General features: G+C 36.7%; 1 protein-coding gene across 1 annotated transcript in view; it reads left to right on the plus strand.

Moving 5' to 3' along the window:
- PHKB (phosphorylase kinase regulatory subunit beta) overlaps positions 1 to 25848 on the plus strand; it is a 227041-nt gene that overhangs the window by 96692 nt on the left and 104501 nt on the right. The window contains 6 exon segments of the mRNA XM_024978934.2: positions 3452 to 3515; positions 19461 to 19529; positions 20721 to 20954; positions 22766 to 22823; positions 23621 to 23698; positions 25613 to 25771. Of these exon segments, the coding sequence (XP_024834702.1) occupies positions 3452 to 3515; positions 19461 to 19529; positions 20721 to 20954; positions 22766 to 22823; positions 23621 to 23698; positions 25613 to 25771 (662 nt within the window).

Genomic DNA, 25848 nt, shown 5'->3' on the forward strand with positions numbered 1-25848 from the left:
TGATCTCCTTCCTGTCCAGGGGACTTTCAGGAGTCTTCTCCAGCACCACACTTCAATTCTTTGGCACTCAGACTTCCTTCTGGTCCAGCTCTCATATCTGTACATGACTACTGGAAAGACCATAACCTTGACTATATGGACATTTTTGCTTCTAACACAGTCTAGTTTTGTCATAGCTTTCTTGCCAAAAAGTAATTATCTTCTAATTTCATGGCTGCAGTCACTATACACAATGATTTTAGAGCCCAAGAAGAGGAAATCTGTCACTTCTTCTACCTTTCTCCCTTCTATTTGCCATGAAGTGATGAGACTGGAGGCCATGAACTTAGTTTTTTTAATACTGAGTTTTAAGCTGGCTTTTTCACTCTCCTCCTTCACCCTCATCAAGAGTTTCTTTAGTTCCTCTTTGCTTTCTGCCATTAGAGTGGTATCATCCACATAGTATATTTTTGTTGATTCTTAAGGACTGTGGAAAATTCTTCAAGAGAGGGAATACCAGACCACCTGACCTGCCTCCTGAGAAATCTGTATGCACATCAAGAAGCAACAGTTAGAACTGGACATGGAACAATAGACTGGTTCCAAATCAGGAAAGGAGTACGTCAAGGCTATGTATTGTCACCCAGCTTATTTAACTTATATGCAGAGTACATCATGAGAAACGCTGGGCTGAAAGAAGCACAAGCTGGAATCAAGATTGCTGGGAGAAATATCACTAACCTTAGATATGCAGATGACACCACCCTTATGGCAGAAAGCGAAGAAAAACTAAAGAACCTCTTGATGAAAGTGAAAAAGAAAAGTGAAAAAGTTGGCTTAAAACTCAACATTCAAAAAACTAAGATCATGGCATCTAGTCCCATCACTTCGTGGCAAATAGATGGGGCAACAATGAAACAGTGAAAGACTTTATTTGGGGGGGCTCCCAAATCACTGTAGATTTTGACTGCAGCCATGAAATTAAAAGATGCTTGCTCCTTGGAAGAAAAGTTATGACCAAACTAGACAGCATATTACAAAGCAGAGTTTTTACTTTGCCAACAGAAGTTTGTCTAGTCAAAGCTATGGTTTTTCCAGTAGTCATGTATGGATGTGAGAGTTGGACTATAAAGAAAGCTGCTGCTGCTGCTAAGTCGTGTCAGTCATGTCCGACTCTGTGACCCCATAGATGGCAGCCCATCAGGCTCCGCCGTCCCTGGGATTCTCCAGGCAAGAATGCTGAAGTGGGTTGCCATTTCCTTCTCCAATGCATGAAAGTGAAAAGTGAAAGTGAAGTCGCTCAGTCATGTCCGATTCTTCACGACCCCATGGACTGTAGCCTACCAGGCTCCTCCGTCCATGGATTTTCCAGGCAAGAGTACTGGAGTGGGTTGCCATTGAGCACCGGAGAATTGATGCTTTTGAACTGTGGTGTTGGAGAAGACTCTTGAGAGTCCCTTGGAGTACCAGGAGATCCAACCAGTCCATCCTAAAGGAAATCAGGCCTGAATATTCATTGGAAGGACTGATGTTGAAGTGGAAACTCCAATACTTTGGCCATCTGATGCAGAGAACTGACTCATTTGGGAAGACCCTGATGCTGGGAAAGTTTGAAGGTGGGAGGAGAAGGGGACGACAAAGGATGAAATGGTTGGATGGCATCACAGACTCAATGGACATGAGTTTGAGTAAGCTCCATGAGTTGGTGATGGACAGGGAAGCCTGGTGTGCTATAGTCCATGGGGTCGCCAAGAGTCAGACACAACTCAGTGACTGAACTGAACTGAAGGATTTTCTGTATCTGTGATTATATCACCTGTGGATAAAATCCTGTAGTCTAAGTCACTTACCTTTGTACTTTTAACTTACGTAATTAAAAAAAAAATCTTTTCTTTCTCTTAGCTCATCTTTGAGTTTCTGGATTTCACTTTATTGCTATAAACTGCGTTGTTTTATCAATTCCAAGATGTTTTAATACTTAAAATAGGCCCCTGAGAGTTCATGTGTCAAAATTTTCTTAGGTGTGTCAATTAGGTAGGACATTGAATTACAGTTTTTTTTGTTTTCCTCACTGTACCTTCCACCTGATCACTATCTCCATACATTAATTATCCTTTATAAAAATTGAAGTATAGTTTGTGTACAATATTATATGCAACACAGTGATTCATAATTTTTAAAGGCTCTGTTTCATTTAAAGTTATAAAACATTGGCTATATTCCTTCCCATTCACGTATTTTAAAACATTTCCCAAATAGTTACTATTCTGTAGTAAAATTAATGCTTACTTGAAAACATTTCATGTAAACAGCCCATAGAAAATGTAGATCGTGATAACACGAATAGCTTAGGATAGTGGTTCTCAGATTTAAAGTGCATTCAAGCACCTAGAGGGCTTGTTAACACCCCATTCCCAGAAAGCAGTGAGAATTGGCAAGCTTCCAGGTAATGCTGTTGCTCTGGGAACCACACTTTAATAATCACTGCTTTAAAGAAATGATGACAGATCATTAATTTTAAATGATTAATGGATGCTTGGGGCTGGTGCACTGGGACGACCCAGAGGGATGGTATGGGGAGGGAGGAGGAAGGAGGGTTCAGAATGGGGAACACATGTATACCTGTGGTGGATTCATTTTGATATTTGGCAAAACTAATACAATCATGTAAAGTTTAAAAATAAAATAAAATTTTAAAAAATCATTAAAAAAATGATTAATGGAATATGCAGTTGCTTTGAGAAAAAGACAAAAAATTGCAATAAGTAAACTAGATATTAGATCTAAAATATTTAAAGGTTGATATTTATAAGATGACAGTTTCATATTTTTAATGAAATTTGGGTCTTCCCATTTTTCAGCACTATTAGATATCTGAGAGGCCAAAGAAGTATACATTTTATTACAAAGAGAAGAATATAGCAAAAAATCAGAGGTATGATGATCCTTTGATCTGTGAGCATAAAATAATGCCATTTCATTGGGCCTTAATCAAAGAGCATTCGAATGGGTATATTAAACCATACTCTGTGGCTAGTGTGTGATATACAAAATCTTTTCTAGGGCTCAGAATTGACATGACAAAAGCTCTATTCATTGATCTGAATGATGATGCCCAGCCCGATATTACCATGCAAATATCATCATACTACACTTTCTTCTAAACATAATCATTTTTTTCCCTTGAGTTACTGAATATAAGTGATACTGGAATTAAGACTACTCCCATCAATAGTATGACCATTTGTGTAGATCATGGTGAACTTAGAAATATTTTTCCTTGGAGATCACTAACTATAAGGAAGAAAAATTAACATAGTGAAATGTCAGACTGAAGTCTATTAGACATTATTCTTGGGAAGTTGTTATAAGTGTTAATAAAAATACTTGCTTGTGAATATTCATCATATAACAGTTATTCTTTTATAGACAAATACATCAGAGTTATAAAGTATTCCCTTTTCTCTTCTAGCTCTGTTGGCTTAGCAAAAGCAGCTCTAGAAGCAATTAATGGATTCAACCTCTTTGGCAACCAGGTAAAAAAACAGCAGTAGCAACAACAAACTTCATTTTTTGATTTGCATGTTTAATTAACTTGGCCATTTATTAACCAATTCATTCATCATGATCAGAGAATGTCTGAAATTTATGTAGCAGCCCAGGGTTGAACAAACTTTCCTTTGAATATAATTTGCTTCTTAAATTTTAGTTTTCTAACAAAAAAGATTGCTTAATTTAACAATAAAACTCTTGATGAAGAATTTTCATTTTCCAAGTTCAGTAGCTTCTCTCTCTAGTCTTTTGTTCAACTTTCAGCATTTTTATATATTCCTTGCATTAGGTACTAAATATTTTACTTGTCAATTCCCTTGTTGGTTTCAATTTAATGTATATAGATGTATATTTCATGCAGAGGGGAAATTTGGTTCAGATGTGCAGCCAAGGAATTGGAAATTGGGATGCTAGCTTAACCCTCAACTGACTGTATTCATTTGTCTAAATCTCATTTTCTCTGAGATAAAAGGGAAACCCTGAGGATTGCCTTAAATTTTTAACTGATTTATGCACCTAATCAAGTGATCATGGATTGAGTTGTCAATGGAAAGAATAATATGCAGTAATACTGGTTATTACTCTGGATCAAGAAGTAGACTGATTTTATTTAGCAATTTTTGTAAAGATACCCATACAGGATAAATGCAAGGTGAAACACACCAAGACACATACTAATCAAACTAACAAAGATTAAACATGAAGAAAGAACATTAAAAGCAGCAAGGGAAAAGCAACAAGTAATATAGAGGGGAAATCCCATGCTGTTGACAGCTGATCTGTCAGCAGAAACTCTGCAGGCCAGAAGGGAATGACAGGATACATTTAAAGTACCAAAAGGGAAAAATCTACAACCAAGATTACTCTACCTGGCAAGGATCTCATTCAAAATTGGTAGAGAAATCAAAAGCTTTACAGATAAGCAAAAGTTAAGAGAATTTAGCACCACCAAACCAGCTTTACAGCAAATGCTAAAGGGATTTCTATAGGTAGGAAACACAAGACAAGGAAAAAACCTACAAAAACAAACCAAAAACAATTAAGAAAATGTCAGTTGCTCAACTGTTTCATTCGTATTCAACTCTTTGCGACCCTATGGACTGTAGCCCTCCAAACCCCTCTCGCCATGGGATTCTCCAGGCAAGAATACTGGAATGGGTTGGCATGCCCTTCTCCAGGGGGTCTTCGCAATCCAATGATTACACCTACATCTCTTACATCTCTAGCATTGGCAGGCAAGTTCTTTACAACTGGTGTCATCTGGTAAGCCCCATATCAACAATTACTTTAAATGCAAATGGATTCAATGCTTCACCCAAAAGACACAGACTGACTGGATGGATACAAAAACACCCATATATATGCTATCTACAAGAAACCAACTTCAGACCTAGAGACACATACAGACTTAAAGTGAGAGGGTAGAAAAAGATATTCCATACAAATGGAAATCAAAAATAAGCCCGAGTAACAATTCTCATGGGCTTCTCTGGTGGCTCAAATGGTAAAAAATATGCCTGCAATGCAGGAGACCTGGGTTCAATCCCTGGGTTGGGAAGATCCCCTGGAGGAAAGCATGGCATCCCACTTCAGTATTCTTGCCTGGAGAATCCCCATGGGCAGAGGAGCCTGGCGGGTTACAGTCCATGGGGTTGCAAAGATTCAGACACAACTGAACAACTAAACACAGGACACCGATTCTCATATCAGACAAAACAGACCTTAAACTAAAGAATCTTAAAAGAGACAAAGAAAGACACTACATAAAGATCAAGGTATCAATCCAAGGAGAACACATAACAATTTAAAATATTTATGCACACAACATAGGCGTCAGCACCTCAGTATGTAAGGCAAACACTAACAGATAAAAAAGGGGAAATTGACTGTAACATAATAATAGTAGGGGGCTTTTAACACCCCACTTAACACCAGTGGACAGATCATCAAAACAGAAAATTAATAAGGAACCACAAGCCTTAAATTACACAGTAGATCAGATAAACCTAATTGATATCTTCAGGACATTCCATCAAAATGCAGAAGAATACATTTTCTTCTCAAGTGCACATGGAACATTCTCTAGGATAGACCACATCTTGGGTCACAAGTCAAGCCTCAGTATATTTAAGAAAATTGAAATTGTGTCAAGCATCTTTTCTGACCACAATGCTATGAAACTACATATCAGTTACCAGGAAAAAACTAACAAACACAAGCACATGAAGATTAAACAACACAATTACATGGAGATTCAGCAATATGTTTATGAATAACCAACAGGTTACTGAAGAAATAAGAAGGGAAATAAACAATTCTTAGAAACAAATGACAATGAAAACACAGTGATGGAAAACCTATGGAATGCAGCAAAAACAGTTCTAAGATGAAAGTATAGCAATGCAAAAAACAAGAAAAACATCACATAGACAATGTAACTTTACAGCTAAAACAACCGGAAAAAGAAGAACAAAAAGACCCCAAAGTTAGTAGAAGGAAAGAAATCATAAAGATCAGAGCAGAAATAAAAAAGAAATGAAGTAAACAATAGTAAAGATTAATAAAACTAAAAGCTGGTTCTTTGAAAAGATAATCAAAATGGACAAATCATTAGTGAGATGGTTAAGAAAAAAGGGAGAAGAATCAAATCAACAAAATTAGAAATGAAAAAGGAGAGGTTACAGCAGACAACACAGAAATATAAAGGATCATAAGAGACTATTATGAGCAACTATATGCCAACAAAATGGACAACCTTGAAGACAAGAACAGATTATTAGGAAAGTTCAAACTTCCAAGACTAAACTAGGAAGAAATAAATATTATCAGCTAACCAATGACAAGTACTGAAATTGAAACTGTGATTTAAAAATTTCCCCAAAACTAAAACCCCAGGGCCAACTGACTTCACAGGTGAATTTTATTCAACATTTAGAGAAGAGCTAATGCCTATCCTTCTCAAACTGCTCCAAAAAATTGCAGAGGAAGGAACACTGCCAAACTCATTCTATGAGGCCACCATCACCCTGATATCAAAACCAGACAAAGACATCACAAAAAAAGAAAATTACAGGCCAGTATCACTGATGAACATAAATGCAAAAATCCTCAACAAAATTCTAGCAGGCAGAATCCAACAATGCATTAAACAGGTAGTATGCTATAATCAAGTTCTGTTTTTTCCAGGGATGCAAGGATTCTTCATTATATGCAAATCAATCAATGTGATATACTGTATTAACAGATTGAAAGATAAAAACCATATGATAATCTCAATAAATGCAGAAAAAGCTTTTGACAAAATTCAGCACTCATTTATGGCAAAAACTCTTCAAAAAATGGGCATAGAAGGAATCTACCTGAACATAGTCAAGGCCATATATGATAAACCAACAGCAAACACTATTCTCAGTGGTGAAAATCTGAAAGTATTTCCTCCGAGATCAGGAACAAGACAAGGGTGCCCATTCTTGCCAATGTTATTCAACATAATTTTAGAAGTCCTAGGCACAGCAGTCAGAGAAGAAAAAGAAATATAAGGAATCCAGATTAGAAAAGAAGTAAAACTCTCAGTTTGCACATGACATAATACTATACATAGAAAACCCTAAAAATATCAGAAAATTACTAGAGCTAATTAGTGAATTTAGTAAAATTGCAGGATACAAAATCAATACACATAAATCACTTACATCCCTATATACTAACAATGAAAAATCAGAAAGAGAAATTAAGAAAAATCCCATTCACCATTGCAACAAAAAGAATCAAATGCCTTGGAATAATCCTACCAAAGAAGCAAGATTTGTGTACAGAAAACTATAAAACCCTGATGAAAGAAATCAAGGATGATATAAAAGATGGAGAGATATTGCATTTTCATGGGTACAAGGAATCAATATTGTGAAAATGACTTTATTACCAGAAACAATCTGCAAATTCAGTACAATGTCTATCAAATTACCAATGGCATTTTTCACAAAACTACAACAAAAAAATTCACAATTTGTATGGAAACACAAGAGGCCCCAAATAGCCAAAACAAACTTGAGAAAAAAGAATGGCATTGAAGGAACCAACCTTCTTTACTTCAGACTATACTACAAAGCTGCAGTCATCAAGACAGTATGATAATGTCAAGAAGAAAAAGCAAAAATATAGACCAATGGAACAAGATAGAAAGCCCAGAGATAAACCTATGCACCTACAGACACTTTATCTTGGACAGAGGAGGCAAGAAAATGCAATGAAGCAAAGATACTCTCTTCAATAAGTGGTGCCAGGAAAACTGGACAGGTGCATGTAAAAGAATGAAATTAGAACACTCCCTAAAACCATACACAAAGATAAACTCATAATGGATTAAAGACCTAAATGTAAGACCAGAAACTATAAAACTCTTAGAGGAAAACATAGGCAGAACACTCCATGACATAAATCTCAGCAAGATCCTCTATGACCCACCACCTACAGTTATGGAAATAAAAATAAACCATGGGACCTAATTAAACTTAAAAGCTTTTGCATAGTAAAGGAAGCATATAAACAAAGTGAAGAGACAGTGCTCAGGAAGGGAGAAAATAGTTGCATATTAAACAACTGACAAAGCATTTCCAAAATATAAAAGCAGCTCTTACAACTCAATACCAGAAAAACAAACCGCCCAATCAAAAGTTGGGCAGATGGCCTAAACAGACATTTCTGCAAAGAAGACAAGAAGACCAATAAACACATAAAAATATGCTCAGTATCACTCATTATTAGAGAAATGCAAGTCAAAACTGCAGTGAGATATTACCTCACACCTCAAAATGGCCGTCATCAAAAAATCTATCAACAGTGGATGCTGGAGAGGGTGTGGAGCAAAGGGAACCTTCTTGCACTGTTCCTGGAAATGTAAATTGATACAGTAACTGTGGAGAACAATATGGAGAGTCCTTAAAAAACTAGGGATAAAGCTACCATATGACACAACAGTCCTGCTACTGGGCATATACTCTGAGAAAACCGTATTGAAAATGACACATGTACCCCAGTGTTCACTGCAACAATATTTACAATAGCCAGGACATGGAAACAACCTAGATGTCAATTGACAGATGAATGGATAAAAAAGCTGTGGTACATATATACAATGGAATATTACTCAACCGTAAAAAGGAACACATTTGAGTCCTTTCTAATGAGGTGGATGAACCTAGAACCTATTATACAAAATGAAGTAAATCAGAATCAGAAAAACTAATACCGTATATTAACACATATATATGGAATCTAGAAAGATGGTACTGATTAACCTATTTGTGGGCAGTAGTGGAGACGCAGATATGGAGAACAGACTTGTGGACACAGGTGAAGGAGATGGTGAGACAAATGGAGAGAGGAGCATGGAAATATATAAACTACCATATGTAAAATAGATCAGTAACCTCAGATGTGTAGATGATACCAGCCTAATGGCAGAAAGCAAAGAGGAACTAAAGAACCTCTTGATGAAGGTGAAAGGGGACAGTGAAAAATCTGGCTTAAAACTCAACATTCACAAAACTAAGATCATGGCATCTGGTCCCATCACTTCATGTCAAATAGTTGGGGAAACAATGGAACAGTAACAAACTATTTTCTTGGGCTCCAAAATCACTGCAGATGGTGACTGCAGCCCTGAAGTTAAAAGATGCTTGCTCCTTGGAAGAAAAGTTATGACCAACCTAGACAGCGTATTAAAAAGCAGAGGTATCACTTTGCTGACATAGGTCCGTATAGTCAAAGCTATAGTTTTTCCATAGTCATGTATGGATGTGAGAGTTGGACCATAAAGAAGGCTGAGCACTGAAGAATTGATGCTTTTGAACTGTGATCCTAGAGAAGACTCTTGAGAGTCCCTTGGACCACATGGAGATCAAACCTGTCAATCCCAAAGGAAATTAACCCTGAATATTCATTGGAAGGACTGATGCTAAAGATGAAGCTCTAATACTTTGGCCACCTGATGTGAAGAGCCAAGTTATTGAAAAAGACTCTGATTTTGGGAAAGATTGAAGGCAGGAGGAGAAGGTGATGACGGGATGAGATGATTGGATGGCATCACTGATTCAATGGATGTGAGTTTGAGCAAATTCCCGGAGATAGTCAAGGACAGGGAAGCCTCACGTGCTGCAGTCCATGGAGTCGCAAAGAATCAGACACTACTGAGTTACTGAACAATAAATAGATAGCCAGTGGGAATTTCTTGTATGACTCAGGGAGCTCAAACTGGTGCTCTGTGACAACATAGAGGTGTCTTATGTGGTAGAAGGTGGGAGGAAGTTTCAAGAGGGAGAGGACATATGCATGCCTGTGGCTGATGTTAGTATATGGCAGAAACCGACACAATATTGTAAAGCAATTATCCTTCAACTAGAAATAATTTTTTTTTTAATGGGAGGGCAGAAGAAGTGTCCAACTAATATCATAATTAACCTTAAGCTATTCAATGCTAATCAAATCAATGAAGATACATTTTAGGAACTTAGACATGTAAAATGTGACATGGATTTTGTTATGAAAATTATAATACTATGTACCTCAAGTGTTGCATTTAAGAAAGTTTCAAGTTCGAGTTAGACAGAAGCAGTTACTTGTTCTGGGTGCCTCAGACATGACTCTAAATCACTCTCTTCCACATTCTTTTTTCTCTCAAGACCTGTGGCTAGAGAAATGGAGGGATAAGAGCTCATAAAAATGTGGGGGTGTATGAGCCTATTGAAAATGATGAGAATTAATACTATGCCTCTTCTGGAGACTTTTGGTCCTCTGGCTTTGATCCCTTGGCTTATAACCACATTTCTCTCTCTCTTAAGAGTCACCATACTCATGGAAATCCTACATGTATCCTTCAATTCTTTTAATTTCCTTTTACCCCTGACTTACTCTCAGTATATTTCTTTAAATATCTGTGTGTGAGTATAATATGTATGTATAAATATTTAAAGAATACATGTTTATATATATATAGACAGATAACAGAGAAGGCAATGGCATCCCACTCCAGTACTCTTGCCTGGAGGAGGAGGAGGAGGAGCCTGGTAGGCTGTAGTCCATGGGGTTGCTAGGAGTTGGACACGACTGAGCGTCTTCACTTTCACTCTTCACTTTCATGCATTGGAGAAGGAAATGGCAACCCACTCCAGTGTTCTTGCCTGGAGAATCCCAGGGATGGGGGAGCCTGGTGGCTGCTGTCTCTGGGGTCGCACAGAGTCGGACATGACTGAAGTGACTTAGCAGCGGCAGCAGCAGCAGACAGATAAGGATGGATGAAAGGAGTTGTGTGAGTGGAGTAGGAATCTGGCATAAAGGAATGGAATTGTATTCAGGGTCAAGACAGGATCACTGTGTGCTCCTACTCCTCCAGTGAGCTTGTGACTTTGGCTAGATATTTATCTAAGTCTTAGCTTCCTCACTGAAAAAGATAGAGATATTGGCACTAACTCAGAAAGTAGTTTTGCAAATAAAAAGTAACTTAGCATTATTCAATTCAGTCGCTCAGTTGTGTCCGACTCTTTGTGACCCCATGGACTGCAGCATGCCCAACTTCCCTGTCCATCACCAACTCTCGGAGCTTACTCAGACTCATGTCCATCGAGTCAGTGATGCCATCCAATCATCTCATCCTCTGTGGTCCCCTTCTCCTCCTGCCTTCAATCTCTCCCAGCATAAAAGTCTTTTCTAATGAGTTGGCTCTTTGCATCAGGTGGCCAAAGTATTGGAGTTTCAGCTTCAGCATCAGTCCTTCCAATGAATATTCAGCACTGATTTCCATCAGGATTGACCAGTTTGATATCCTTGCAGTTTAAGGGATGCTCAAGAGTCTTCCAACAACACAGCTCAAAAGCATTAATTCTTTGGCGCTCAGCCTTCTTTATGATCCAACTCTCAAATCCATACATGATGACTGGGAAAACCATACTTTGACTATACAGACCTGTGTCGACAAAGTAATGGCTCTGCTTTTTAATACGCTGTCTAGGTTGCTCATAGCTTTTCTTCCAAGGAGGAAGAATCTTTTAATTTCATGCTGCAGTCACCATTCACACTGATTTTGGAGCCCAAGAAAATAAAGTCTGTCACTGTTCCATTGTTTCCTCATCTATTTGCCATGAAGTGATGGGACCAGATGCCATGGTCTTAGTTTTTTGAACGTTGAGTTTTAAGCCAGCATTTTCATTCTCCTCTTTCAATTTCATTGAGAGGCTGTTTAGTTCCTCTTTGTTTTCTGCCATAAGAGTGGTGTCATCTTCATATTTGAGGTTATTGATATTTCTCATGGCAATCTTGATACCAACTTGTGCTTCATCCAGCCCAGCATTACTCATGATGTATGTACTCTGCATATAAGTTAAATAAACACAGTGACAATATACAGCCTTGATATACTCCTTTCTGAGTTTGAAATCAGTCTGTTGTTCCATCTGCATTTCTGTTCCTTCTTGACCTGCATACAGATTTTTTTAGGAGGCAGGTCAGGTGGTCTCATATTTCCATCTCTTGTAGAATTTTCTGCAGTGTGTTGTGATCCACACAGTCAAAGGATTTGGCATATTTAATGAAGCAGAAGTCGATGTTTTTCTGGAATTATTTTGCTTTTTCTGTGATCCAGCAGATATTAACAATTTGATCCCTAGTTCCTTTACCTTTTCTAAATCCAGTTTGTATATCTGGAAGTTCTCAGTTCATGTACTGTTGAGGCCTAACTTGGAGAATTTTGAGAATTTGAGCATTACTTTGCTAGCATGTGAGATGAGTGCAGTTGTGCAGTATTTTGAACTTTCTTTGGGATTGGAATGAAAACTGACCTTTCCAGTCCTGTGGCCTTTGCTGAGTTTTCCAAATTAGCTGGCATATTGAGTGTAGGACTTTCATAGCATCATCCTTTAGGATTTGAAATAGCTCAGCTGGAATCTCATCACCTGCATTAGCTTTGTTCATAGTGATGCTTCCTAAAACCCTGTTGACTTTGCACTCCAGGATGTCTGGCTCTAGGTGAGTGATCACACCATCATGGTTATCTGGGTCATTAAGATCTTTTTTGTGTAGTTCTTCTGTGTGTTCTTGCCAGTTCTCCTTAAAATCTTTTGCTTTTGTTAGGTCCATACCATTTCTGTCCTTTATTGTCCCCATATTTGCATGAAATGTTCCCTTGGTATCTCTAATTTTCTTGATGAGATCTCTGCTCTTTCGCATTCTGTCATTTTCCTCTATTTCTTTGCATTGATCACTTCAGAAAGCTTTCATATCTCTCCTTGCTATTCTTTGGAACTCTGCATTCAGATGGGTATATCTTTCCTTTTCTCCTTTGCCTTTCATTTTTCTTCTTTTCTCAGCAATTTGTAAGGCCTCCTCAACAACCATTTTGCCTTTTTGCATTTCTTTTTCTTGGGGATGGTTTTGATCTCTGCCTCCTGTACAATGTTGGGAATCTCCATCCATAGTTCTTCAGGCACTGTATTAGATCTAATCCCTTGAAACTGTTTGTCACTTCCATTGTGTAGTCGTAAGGGATTTCATTTAGGTCATACCTGAATGGCCTAGTGGTTTTCCCCACTTTCTTCAGTTTAAGTCTGTATTTTGCAATAAGGAGTTCATGATCTGAGCCACAGTCAGCTCCCGGTCTTATTTTTGCTAACTGTGTAGAGCTTCTCCATCTTCAACTACAAGGAATATAGAAACAAAGAAAGTGAAGTCGCTTAGTTGTGTCCGACTCTGCGACCCTGTGGACTGTAGCCCCCCAGGTTCCTCTGTCCGTGGGATTCTCCAGGCAAGAATACTGGAGTGGGTTGCCATTTCCTTCTCCAGGGGATCTTCCCAACCCGCGGATCGAACCTGGGTCTCCTGCATTGCAGGTAGACACTTTATCCTCTGAGCCACCAGGGAAGCCCATAAAGCTGTTGACCATGTAGTGATGTCCAGGTGTAGAGTCGCCTCTTGTGTTGTTAGAAGAGGGTGTTTGGTATGACCAGTGCTTTCTCTTGGCCAAACTCTGTTAGCCTTTGCCCTGATTCATTTTGTATTCCAAGGCAAACTTTCTTATTACTCCACTTATCTGTTGACCTCCTTCTTTTGCATTCCAATCCGTTGTGATGAAAAGAACATATTTTTTGGTGTTAATTCTAGAAGGTCTTGTAGGTCATCATAGAACCATTCAGCTTCAGCTTCTTAGGCATTAGCAGCTGGGGCATAGACTTGGATTACTGTGATACTGAATGGTTTGCCTTGGAAATAGAGTCTTTCTGTCATTTTTGAGATTGCACTCAAGTACTGCAATTAGGTCCCTTTTGTTAACTGTTAGGGCTACTCCTTTTTTTCTAAGGAATTCTTGCCCAGAGTAGTTAGATATAATGGTCATCTGAATTCAATTTGTCCATTCCAGTCCATTTAGTTCACATTACATTCCTAGGATTTATTTATTTTATAAATGGAAACTTCTACCTTTTTACCACACCATTTTCTTCTTAATTATTGATCTTCTGAAGGAGGTATATACTTCATGAATTCTTGCCCTTTGTGTGCTTTGGTGTTTGAGTAAAGACAAAAATTAATTTTTGTTTTTGGGAATTGTTGGATGGAATATGCCTTTAACTTTCATTATTATGTGTTTCTACACTTCCTTCCTTCTTTTTATAGAGACAGTAACATGGAAACTTACATTGCTCTATGTTAAATAGATAGCCAATGGGAATTTGCTGTATGACTCAGGGAACTCAAACAGCAGCTCTGTATCAGCATAGAGGTATGGGATGGCGAGGAAGATGGGATGGAGGTTCAAGAGGGAGGGGACATATGTATACCTGTAGCTGATTCCTGTTGATGTTTGACAGAAAACAACAAAATTCAGTAAAGCAATTACCCTTCAATTAAAAAATAATTTTTAAAAAAATTATCAGATTTGCCTTAGTTTAAAGAAAAAGGACTCATCATTTAAATCTTTACTCTGAAACTATTTTCAAAACATATTTTTGTTTGGGAGAAAATAAAATTTGATCAATTTAATTTTTGTAGTAAGTTTATAACAGAGGCCTCTTGCTGAAAGTGGAAAAGGAGAGTAGAAAAGTTGGCTTAAAACTGAGCGCTCAAAAACCTAAGATCATGGCATCTAGTCCCATCACTTCATGGCAAATAGATGGGGAAACAGTGGAAACAGTGACAGACTTTATTTTGGGGGCTCCAAAATCACTGCAGATTGTGACTGCAGCCATGAAATTAAGGACGCTTGCTCCTTGGAAGAAAAGCTATAACCAACCTAGACAGCATATTGAAAAGCAGAGACATCACTTTGCCAACAAAGGTCTGTCTAGTCAAAGCTATGGTTTTTCCAGTAGTCATGTATGGATGTGAGAGTTGGACCATAAAGATAGCTGAGCACCAAAGAATTGATGCTTTTGATCTGTGGTGTTGGAGAAGACTCTTGAGAGTCCCTTGGGCTGCAAGGAGATCAAACCAGTCAACCCTAAAGGAAATCAGTCCTGAACATGCATTGGAAGGACTGATGTTGAAGCTGAAACTCTAATACTTTGGCTACCTGATGCGAAGAACTGACTCATTTGAAAAGCCCCTGATGCTGGGAAAGATTGAAGGCAGGATGAGAAGGGGATGACATAAGATGAGATGGTTGGATGGCATCACCAACTTGATGGACATGAGTTTGAGCAAGCTCTAAGAGTTGGTGATGAACAGGGAAACCTGGCATGCTGCAGGCCACAGGGTTGCAAAAAGTTGGACACAGTGATCAACTGAACTGAACTGAGCATTTAGAAATTTATTCGTATTTGACCATATATGTAGTGATATATAAATGGATATAGTGATATATAGATATTTGACAGTACTTAAATAAATCATAATTTATACTTAGCAGATGTCACAGACATCAGCAACATTTTTGTGATTCTTGAGTCTGAGTCTCAGCTCTGTTCTTCTAAAACCCTAAGAATTAACACTCAGGTTCATCTCCCTCTATAGCCTGAAAATTCCTTTAAGAATATGTGAGTAGGATTTCCTCCGGTGAGAGGGGTTGCTGGAATCTATTGTTTGGCCAGTAAGTAAAAGTTGGCTATTTACAGGCCCACTTCCACCACAGCCATAGTAGAGAGGGGCAGTTTCCATCAGTAAAAGTCATTTCTGCAGAATATGTCTCTAGGCTGTGCCAAAGAGCTATAGGACAGTCTATAATGCTGAACTAGATAAGAAAGTTTCCTGATCATGGTGATGTGGTTTTATTTCCAGGAGAATAGATAAGGTCATGTATGGTACATATACTGATCAGTTTCATCTTGGTTTATCTTTGAGGATAGTATGCGCATTAGATCAGGTTCAGAGAAATGGCTAATGATGGGAAAAAAGGCCTGGGCAGTACTTTAAATCATTTCACTTTCAATTGAAAATAAAGGGATCATCTTATGGTCATGTTACCTACCAGGTTTCTTGGCCTCCTTAATCAATAGGAATTGATCATAAACCAGACAAGAAATTCAGGCAAGGCTTTTTTGGGTTCCCTACTGCAGCAGGGAGGAGCAAGAACAAGTAACATGTTCCCTTGCTCACTCGCTGTGGGGCCTCAAACTGGTTCTTTATATGTGGTTACGTTAGAGGTGTGTCCAGGGATCAGGCCTGAGGGGTGACTTAGGTGGTTTACCTACCCCTTTGGTGGTGGTGTCTGCAGGGAGCATGCATTCAGTGCCCTAATCTTGCTCCAAGCTCTTCAGAAGTAGCAGTTGGGTTTCTTGGTTTCTTTGTGTCTTTTGTCCAGAATTTATCCCAGTTGTTTGTGCACAGTTATTTTTAGTCTCTTATAGTTTTTTTGTGTTTTGTTGCTTGAGGAGATTTTTGTCCAGATGCCAGCACTGCAGCATAGGTCCCAGGTCCCAGCCTGTTTTAGTTTAGATGCCACCTTGGTCATAGGTACCATCTCAGAAGTGTTTGTTGTGGTCATGGAGGCCTGAATAGATGGTTTAGTACACTGGAACCACTGGAACTCAAGTCAGGTTGAATCATTGTGTAATGTGTATAGTAGAAAACAATTAGAGAAACTCAGTTTTGAAGTAAAGTTTGAACTGTCAGTCTTAAACTATGGTCTTTAAATAGAGTCAGGATATTACAGCATAGTTTTAATTTCAGGAAGTGAAAGATGAAAATAAAATATCCCAAGTTAATCAGATACTCGGGAGTTTATATATATATATATATATATATATATAAGCATCCTTTCATATTCCTGTCTTTAACTGGAAAGATCAAGAGACTGACAAATTGAGCTGAGGTCAGAATCTCAGAGGTGATGATTAAAAAGACTGCTCGTATTATGTGGAGTGTTCAAAGCAATACCGACATACCTAGCTTCCTTTGAAATTTGCAGGCCTAAAATTAATGTGTCTGATAATTTAAAGTAGGTGATAATTGATTCCATATGTAGACCTCCTTGGTGAGTTTTTTAAAAATTTGTTTCTGAATAGAAATAGATGCTCATGGTTTTTTAGGTGAATTTTATTCTTCTGTAAATCCAGGCCATATACCTAAAAGCTGTGGTGCTGTTTTTAAATGACAATCAAATAATATCGTTTAATAGCCTTTGATCTTAGTGTAAAAATATGGTTGCATTATGGATTATTTTTCCTTTCGCACACATTTCTTAGAGGCTGGCAGATGAAGAGGTCTGAACAAGTGCTTTGGTGAATGTAGATAAACGATTTATTCCTGACTAGAAAATAGAACCCTGGAGAAGGAAATGGCAACCCACTCCAGTACTGTTGCCTGGAGAATTCCATGGACAGAGGAGCCTGGCAGGCTACAATCCATGGGGTTGCAAGAGTCGGACACGACTTAGCAACTAAAGAGAGAGAGAGAGAATAGAAATTGGCTGTTTATATGAATCAAATGATGACAAGAATTGCCAAATTTGCCATTTCACTTCCTTACTTATAAATTATCCTACTTAGATTGCATCTTTAAAAAAATTCAATTCAAGGTAGACTGATTTGACATGGAATTAACTTTATTTATCAGCCTAAGGATAAATAAATCCCATTCTTTTGTATATTCATTTGACTCCCAACGTCTCATACACATTTATTTCTCTATACTTTTGTTCTAACTGCTCTACTTGCTCCCCTTGGCCCCCAAATTCAGATCGTGGTTCTGGTCCTCACCTTTTGCATGAAGTACCCCAAGCTTGCTGTGTTGTTTTCTGCTGTAAACTTTAGCGTTTGTTCACTCACCTGGTACTTAGTCATGTATTGCCATGTGCAGTGCTATTTTGTTTGGTATTCATCTGATTTACGGCTGTATGTCACCTGGGTGAGCTCCTTGGTATCAGAGGTCGCGTTCTGTCTCGTGCCCTCAAAGCAGAGGGCACATTACTCTTGACAGTGGCAGCTACTGCATGAAGGATTGTTGGACTCAATTTTGACAGTAGGGATGAAAAGTAGGGACTTGGAAATAATAGAAAGACAGTTTAGCATTGATCTGGTTGAGAGACAGCCTCATTCATTCCTTGTTCATTTATTGTCAGCGTTAAGAGAAATTTAAGAAATAATATTAGGATTGAGAAATCGTTTTGGTTTGTGAGCTAATACTGTGTACATTTTCCTGTTAACCCATATTCATACACAGAGTGAGTGTGATATTTGGTTCTAGGAGCTAGATTTGTATTTCAGTCAGTGTATTTTATCTTCACGGCAAATGCATCTTTGAAATTGGTGAGCAAGGTAATGAAGCAACATAAAATTTGTGATAGTGTTCTTCCTCTTCTCATGTTTTTTTCTGAGTATTCTCTTATAATGGAAGCAGTCTCTGTGTTCCAATTTCATTCTCTGTGTTTTCAAAATATCTAGGTTCTTAATAAAAGGACAAAGCCATGTTTACTTAACTGCTGTACTATTGAAGATGGAAAGCACTAATGGCTAAGGAGTAAATTTTTTTTAACTTGGTTAGGAGACCAGTTACCATTTTTGTTACACTTGGTTTTTTTATTAAAGCTTTTGGTTCTTAATGTTCACTTGGTTTTTTTTATTCAGGTTTTTGGTTCTTACTTGAAAGATAATTTTTAGTGTGGGAAATTACCTAATGTAGAACTTAAGATGAAGGCTTATGTGTCAGAGACTTAATTTTGAACCTTTGTTTCTGTTATACTAAGATTTAGCATCATTTTCAGTAAAATGAGGACACTAATGTCCACATAAGGAGATTAAACGAGATAATCCATGTGAAGCACAAAACACATTGCCTTACACATAGTGAATAACGGCAAGTATTATGTACATTTTTATTTGAGATTCTTCTGTCTTCATATTTTAATCAAATAGTTTTTATATTGGAAATTCTAGATACCTAAATTCATTTAGTTTGATCATTCTTTGTTAGGTCTGTACAATTCAGATTTTGTGAATCCAAATTAGTTCTTAATTCCTTGTTACAAGTGTTAGCTAAACTATTTTTTATTTTTATTCAAAGAAATATCCTTTATTAGTTATCTGGTAATAAATACATTTTGGTTTATAAGAAAACTGACAGGATGGGGAAAATATAATGTGGATTCTGGAGCCATACTGCCTGGTTTTGCATCCCATTTTTTCCTTTCATATAAATATTCTATTGAGCATATAAAAAAAAATAACACTTATTTTTTATAATTATAAAAGTAGTATATTATTGCAAGAAATCTGAGAAATACTTGATGGTATTTAAAAAATTAAAATCTTCTGTAATGCCACTCTCAAATGCAACCAATGTTAATATTTTTGTAAACTTTTCTTTGCTTGTCTTTGTATTTTTAATTTTATTATTTTTGTAAATTAAGGTAAGATTGATTTATAATGTGAAATTTAGTTCAGTCAGATTGCCCAGTTGTCTACAAGTTCTTTTATGTTAATATAGGACAATTTTTTTCTCTCTCATTCCAGGGCTGTTCTTGGTCAGTTATATTTGTGGATATCGATGCCCACAATCGCAACCGGCAGACTTTGTGCTATGTTTTAAAACCCCCTCCAAAGAGAATCAAAAAAAAAAGAATTTTTTTCCTTTTTTATTTTTTAATTTTGGTGAAAAGGGGGGAATATTTTATAATAATATGAACCGTTGTTTATGATTGTTGTGTAGTTTTTTTCTTTATCCAAGAAAGTGCTCCAAAGTGTTGGAGGTTGGTAGAAGAGTTAAGAAGAGAGAGTGTTGCCACTCACTACTCTGGCCTGTGGAGATCGTGTTCAGGAAGTGAGCAGAGCTGAGGAGAAAGCTGCTCTGTTCTTTCAGTTTTTGTAGAGCTGTAGAGAACTATATATGTATTTTTTCTTTTTGAGGAAGTAGTAACATTATACCAAAATGAATTTTTTTTTGGTCATGTTTATTATATATTAGAAATGTAGAAAGATATTTTTCATAAGTTAAATTTCTATTGAATAGAATTGCTTTCCTTATTTCTTTTCTCTCATTCTACTCACCTTTTTCTTTATCTGATAAACTCTTATATGCCTATATAGTACCTGATTGCCAATTTTTGTAGGGATTATTCAGGGCTCTATTCTTGAAAACACCCCAAATGGAATAATTTAGTTATTTTAAGATAACTATTTTATAGAAGTAACAGAAGATTATGATAGACAAATAGAGTTTACAAACAAGCAAATAATAAGAATATATCCACTCATTTTCCACTATTCAATTATAATCTTAGGGTGATACATTTGGATTTGTATGTATTTTTATATACACATGTAATACTTTTATTTTACAAAACTGGAGGAATATTATTCATAATGCTTGATAACCTGTTTCTTTGAATGGACAAGTTTCTGTGTAGTAACCATTTCTATAATATAAATTTTATTGGCTGCTACTTTACTCAGCCAATTGTTGGACATTTAGATTGTTTTCTGGTTTTCACTATTATGAACAAATTGTTCTGACAAACTAGTTGTAATGATTAATTATTGGTGAAAATTTTTACACAGTGATGTAATATACTAAAATTTGAGTCCAGTGTTGAACCTTGAAAATACTTCTTATAACTGCATGAAGTTTTATCTCCTTTGTAAGGTTCACTAAACCATGCCATATAAACACCTGTCTGTCCCTTGAAGCACAGCAGTCTCACTGTCAGTTAGATAACCTTCGTGGCTTTTCATCTCTGTGGTTCTTCTTGGGCTGTGCTGATCATATCACTATAGGCACTTCTATTCCCTTCTTTTTCTTCTTGCCCCTAGAACACAGATGCTGCCCTGCTCCCCTGCATCAGTTATCCTGCGTTTGCCTTGGATGATGAAGTTCTCTTTAGCCAGACGCTTGATAAAGTGATCAGAAAATTAAAAGGAAAATATGGATTTAAGCGTTTCTTGAGAGATGGATATAGAACATCATTGGAAGATCCCAACAGACGCTACTACAAACCAGCTGAAATTAAGGTATCAAAAATATTCCATATCAGATAGCATAAACAGAATGATCAAAAAACACTGTTTCAGGAGATAGACTTCTTGGCTTTGAGTTATGGCTCTGCCACTCATTAGCTGTCTGACCTTGGGCAAGTTAATTAACCTCTCTGTATATAATATTGTTCATTGGTAAAAATAATGTTAGTACCTATATTATGGAGGTTTTATAAGAATTAAATCAATGAATGTATATAAAAGTATTTAGAACTGTGCTTGGCACGTAGTAAACTCTTGATAAACATTAGTGTGAAGGCCCATTTGCTCATACTGGGCCATGCTGATTCATTGAGTGAGTAATTTTTCTTTTGAGCTTTCAAATTTTGCCTGCCTACTATACCATTTGTCTAAGATAATAGAAAATATCTATTTGTGATCTAATTTTCAATCTGTTAAGCAGATGCTCTTTTTCTATTTCACTTACTCACTTCCCTCTAAAATACACTCCTCTAAACGTTTAGTTTTAAAGATTTTGTATTTCAAACACATATACAGTAGTAACTGCCTGCTACTTCAGTAAAAGACCCTTGGGGAGTCCGTTTCTTAAATACTTGTCAAAATGTCCTCTGATCCGTCATCCATCATTTTCCATTGAGAACATGGACAAGTTCTCAAAGAATGAAGATATTTCAAGATGGGAGATTCTATTGCATGAGTGTAGCCTCAAGCCTCAAATATCTCAGAGTAAATCACTTTCCTTTTTTTCCTCCACCGCCACCAAAGTGAGGCTTCCCCAACGATAAAGAATCCGTCTGCAATGCAGGAGACATGGGAGACGCAGGTTTGATCCCTGGGTTGGGAAGATCCCCTGGAGAAGGAAATGGCAACCCACTCCAGCATTCTTGTTTGGGAAATCCCAGGACAGGGGAACCTGTTGGGCTACAGTCCATGGGGTAGCAAAGAGTCAGAAACGACTGACGTGACTGAGCATGCATACATACCCTACATCTGCGTTTATTCTAGCTGTTTTTAAGCTTCCCAGAAGATTATAAAACCTCCCAGAAAAGTAAGCATCCATTCACATTGCTGAAGACTATGCTTTCATGGGGTAGGTTGAAAATCATTAAAAAGAAAAAAAAACTCCAAACCCCTCCCTACCTGCCTCCTGTTGCCTCTGTCTTTGTTGTCACTTCTAAAGAGCATGGTATGTTCTAGTTGTGGACTAGTTGAGCTAGTCCTAGTTGGACTTCAGCTTTCATTACTTTTTCTTTGCTTGTTCCAGGAAAACAGAATTGCTGTTAGTTTCTTTAACAAACATTGCCCTTTAATGCATCTCTAGTTTGTACTGCTCTTTTTTCTTTGTGGAGTTCCTGTAGCTCATCTCCCCAGAGAAACTCATCAAGCATTAACTGAAGCATTTCCTTTCCTATAAACCCTTTCCTGACACCCTGGGCAGGCTCAGATGCTTCATGCTCTTGACTCTTGATATATACCATACATAGACATTTTGTAATGTGCTGCAGTTGTTTTATTTACATGCCTATTTCTCCACTAGGGCAGATTTTCTATCTTTTTATATCCATAGCCCTCTGTTTAGTGATGCCTGGCATTACTAAGTACTAAGTAAATATTACTGAATGAATGACTACTGTGTGATGGATTAATAAATGAATGAGTTTTTGAATAATAAGAATTCTGAGAAATTTTTTTTTAAAGAAGTACTTATAAAATCAGTCCAGTTTTTTTATTACAAGAAACTTTCCTATGATGCAAGTGTTCTAATTAATGTCATTGTTCTAATATAATTGTTCATGAAATTTTTAATGTTTTATTTTCTGTTTTAGCTGTTTGATGGCATTGAATGTGAATTTCCCATATTTTTCCTTTACATGATGATTGATGGTGAGTTTTTCTCCTGAAATTTAAACTGTAGGATATAAGTAGTTTAAAGAAGAGCAGAAATAAAGTATGACTCCTTTCAGCTAGCAAAATAGACTGCACTTAGTGATGTTAACTACTTTACATTTTTATATGCTATTCTGCTTTCTGAGTTAATGTTAAGTCATTTAAGGCTTCCCTAGTGGCTCAGATGGTAAAGACTCTGCCTGCAATGCAGGAAACCCGGGTTCGATCCCTGGATTGGGAAGATCCCCTGGAGAATAAAATGGCAATCTACTCCAATATTCTTGCCTGGAAAATCCCATGAACAGAGGAGCCTGGAGGGCTATACAGTCCATGGGGTCTCAAAGAGTCAGACACAACTGAGTGACTGACACTTTGACTTTCACTTACCCTTCTGCTTTCTGAGTTAATGTTAAATCATTTAAGGAATTTAAAAAATATTTGAAATATTTTAAAAATGATATAAATATATTTTCATCTTTACAAATAATTTTTATGCATAGGAATTATGAACAGTGCAATTTATGACATTGTGAGTGTCTGTCTATAATATTTACACTGAAGAACAGAGAAATTGCAATTAAAATTCAATTTTTAGTTCTAAATGCTAACATGATCTTCTAAAATCAGTGTCCCAGAAAACTATCATATATATTTATTTGCTTTACCTTTTTCCATTTTATTATTTACATATAAAATTACCAAAATAATTCCAATTGGGGTAATTTTTCTAAGGCAAAATTTCTGTGGTGCTTATTGAGCTCAAATGCTATTGGATTTTATATTTTACATTTTAGGTGTTTTTAGAGGCAATCCCAAGCAAGTAAAAGAGTATCAGGATCTTCTGACTCCAGTACTTCATCACACCACAGAAGGTATAGTTGGGATGCTTTTTCAAGACAGTCTTTCTACCAATGTTTCCTTAATGTTCCTTTGAAGTATATAAATGATTGCCTTTTAAACAAAACAGTATATATTCAATTGAAAAAATGAATGGGACTGCAAATGGATTAGAATGAATAATCTCTTAACTTGTTTAATAAACTTGTTTTTTATAAAAGGAGCTCATTAGACAAAAGATGGAGATGGAGATGAATTTTACGAGGTCATGGCTATAGTTACTACCCAATGGTTTGCCAGGTGTGCAGGGTTCTTCATCTGTTACCTACTGTTAAACTCCTTCACTGTATGTAATATGATGATAATAAAAAGTGACTAATTTTTATCCATGTCACCAGAAATACTTTGTTCACAAATGCTGCCCCCTTTAGAGGGCCACTTAGGGAGGCTCCGCTCTGGCCTAACAGTCCTACCACTGCCAAGAGTATTTTGGCCTCCTCTTTGGAGATTTTTTCAGGGCTTTTTACACATTATTTTGAAATAAATGTCTGCCATAGTTCTAAATGTCATTCTTTGATAATAGATTTACTATTTTAGAAATGGTCAGAAGGTCCAGGCTTATGAGTAATGTATTGGTTTCAGTTAAGCACTAGCAGGGACCATAAAGGAACATAAGTGATTTTTCTGTATGAATCAAAAACTAATTCTCAAAAAAAATTCCAAAGGAAAAGTTCCAGATATCTTTGGTGTTTGGATGGATTGGTAAAATAACAACATCTGGAACTTCAAAATTGTGGTGTGTTGATTAAAAAAATGGATGGTCTTGCAGACATGATTCAAAAACTGGCAATCACAGCAGTAGGCTCCATTCCTGTCTTACATGAAGTTTATGATATTCTTCGGGGTTTTCCACAAATATCTTAGAGTCATTATATTATGTGCTCACCCTTTAAGATATTTATAATGTTAAGGTAGTAAAATGATTATGAAAAACATTGAATTTCAAATAAATATTAATGTTTAAAACAAGTTATTTTTGTCTTTATGCTCCAAATAACCTCTAGTCCAATGTGAGACATAATGTAATGAATGTTGTAATGAATATATTTAAAATCCCTGAATCAGGTCTTTTAGTATTCAGTGAAAAATCATTGATGCATTGAGGTAGTAGTTTGTGTATCACACTTAGGCTTCATCCTATTGAAAGGGTGATGTTGAAACTATTCTCTGTGTTTCTTAGACCTTTTTACTGGTTTTAGACAGAGGTATCACTGTTGATTGGTTCATGAATAGAGAAGCAAATTTTACAGAAATCTGTGCAGTATTATTAGAAAAATTAAGTTCACTGTGGGCTGATGATACAAGAAGTCTTCTGTAGCACTATTAGAAAGTTGGTTTTCCCCCTATTGAAATCATCCACAGAGATTCTAGTCTTAAATCACTTTTAGTTTCTACCAAAAAATGTTTTTAAATGGGTTGGTCATGGGAGGAAGATGGATTTTTTTCTCTTCAATGATATTGAATGGTAAATAATGGGCTTAATGTTTAAAATGGGGATTTCTTTGCTCTCAGCAATTGCTAGGGGTTATAATTCTTCACTTAAGATTATATAGTATCTCATTTGTAAAGCTTCCACAGACTAATCCTATTACAAATAGCTTCTTCTGTAGCTCTAAATATTTGCATACTTTATATTTATTGATTCACTTAAAGGTGTTAAATGTTGTTAGAAGAGATTATGTACAACTTATATTATAAGTTGACTAACTTATAACATATGCTGTTCCAATTAAAGTAAAGAAACTTTTCCCACATTATTGACTGAGAATTTCTGAAAAGAGTCAAATTTTCCTGTATTCTATTGGACAACCTTTCTGTCTTTGAAGGGAAAATTCGGGGAAGACACTGATTTTGTTATACTTTAAATACTTATTTTTTAAATTCCATAGGTTATCCTGTCATACCAAAGTACTATTATGTGCCAGCTGATTTTGTAGAGCATGAAAAAAGAAACCCTGGTAGTCAGAAGCGATTCCCTAGCAACTGTGGCCGTGATGGAAAACTGTTTCTTTGGGGACAAGCCCTTTATGTCATTGCAAAACTCCTGGGTAAGTGAAGAAGACTGGGAATTTTATTTTTTTTCCCTTATCAAGATTTTAGAAATAAGTATGTCTTTGTTGGCATT

This window comes from Bos taurus, chromosome 18 (assembly GCF_002263795.3).
Source record: "Bos taurus isolate L1 Dominette 01449 registration number 42190680 breed Hereford chromosome 18, ARS-UCD2.0, whole genome shotgun sequence".
Lineage (NCBI taxonomy): Eukaryota > Metazoa > Chordata > Mammalia > Artiodactyla > Bovidae > Bos > Bos taurus.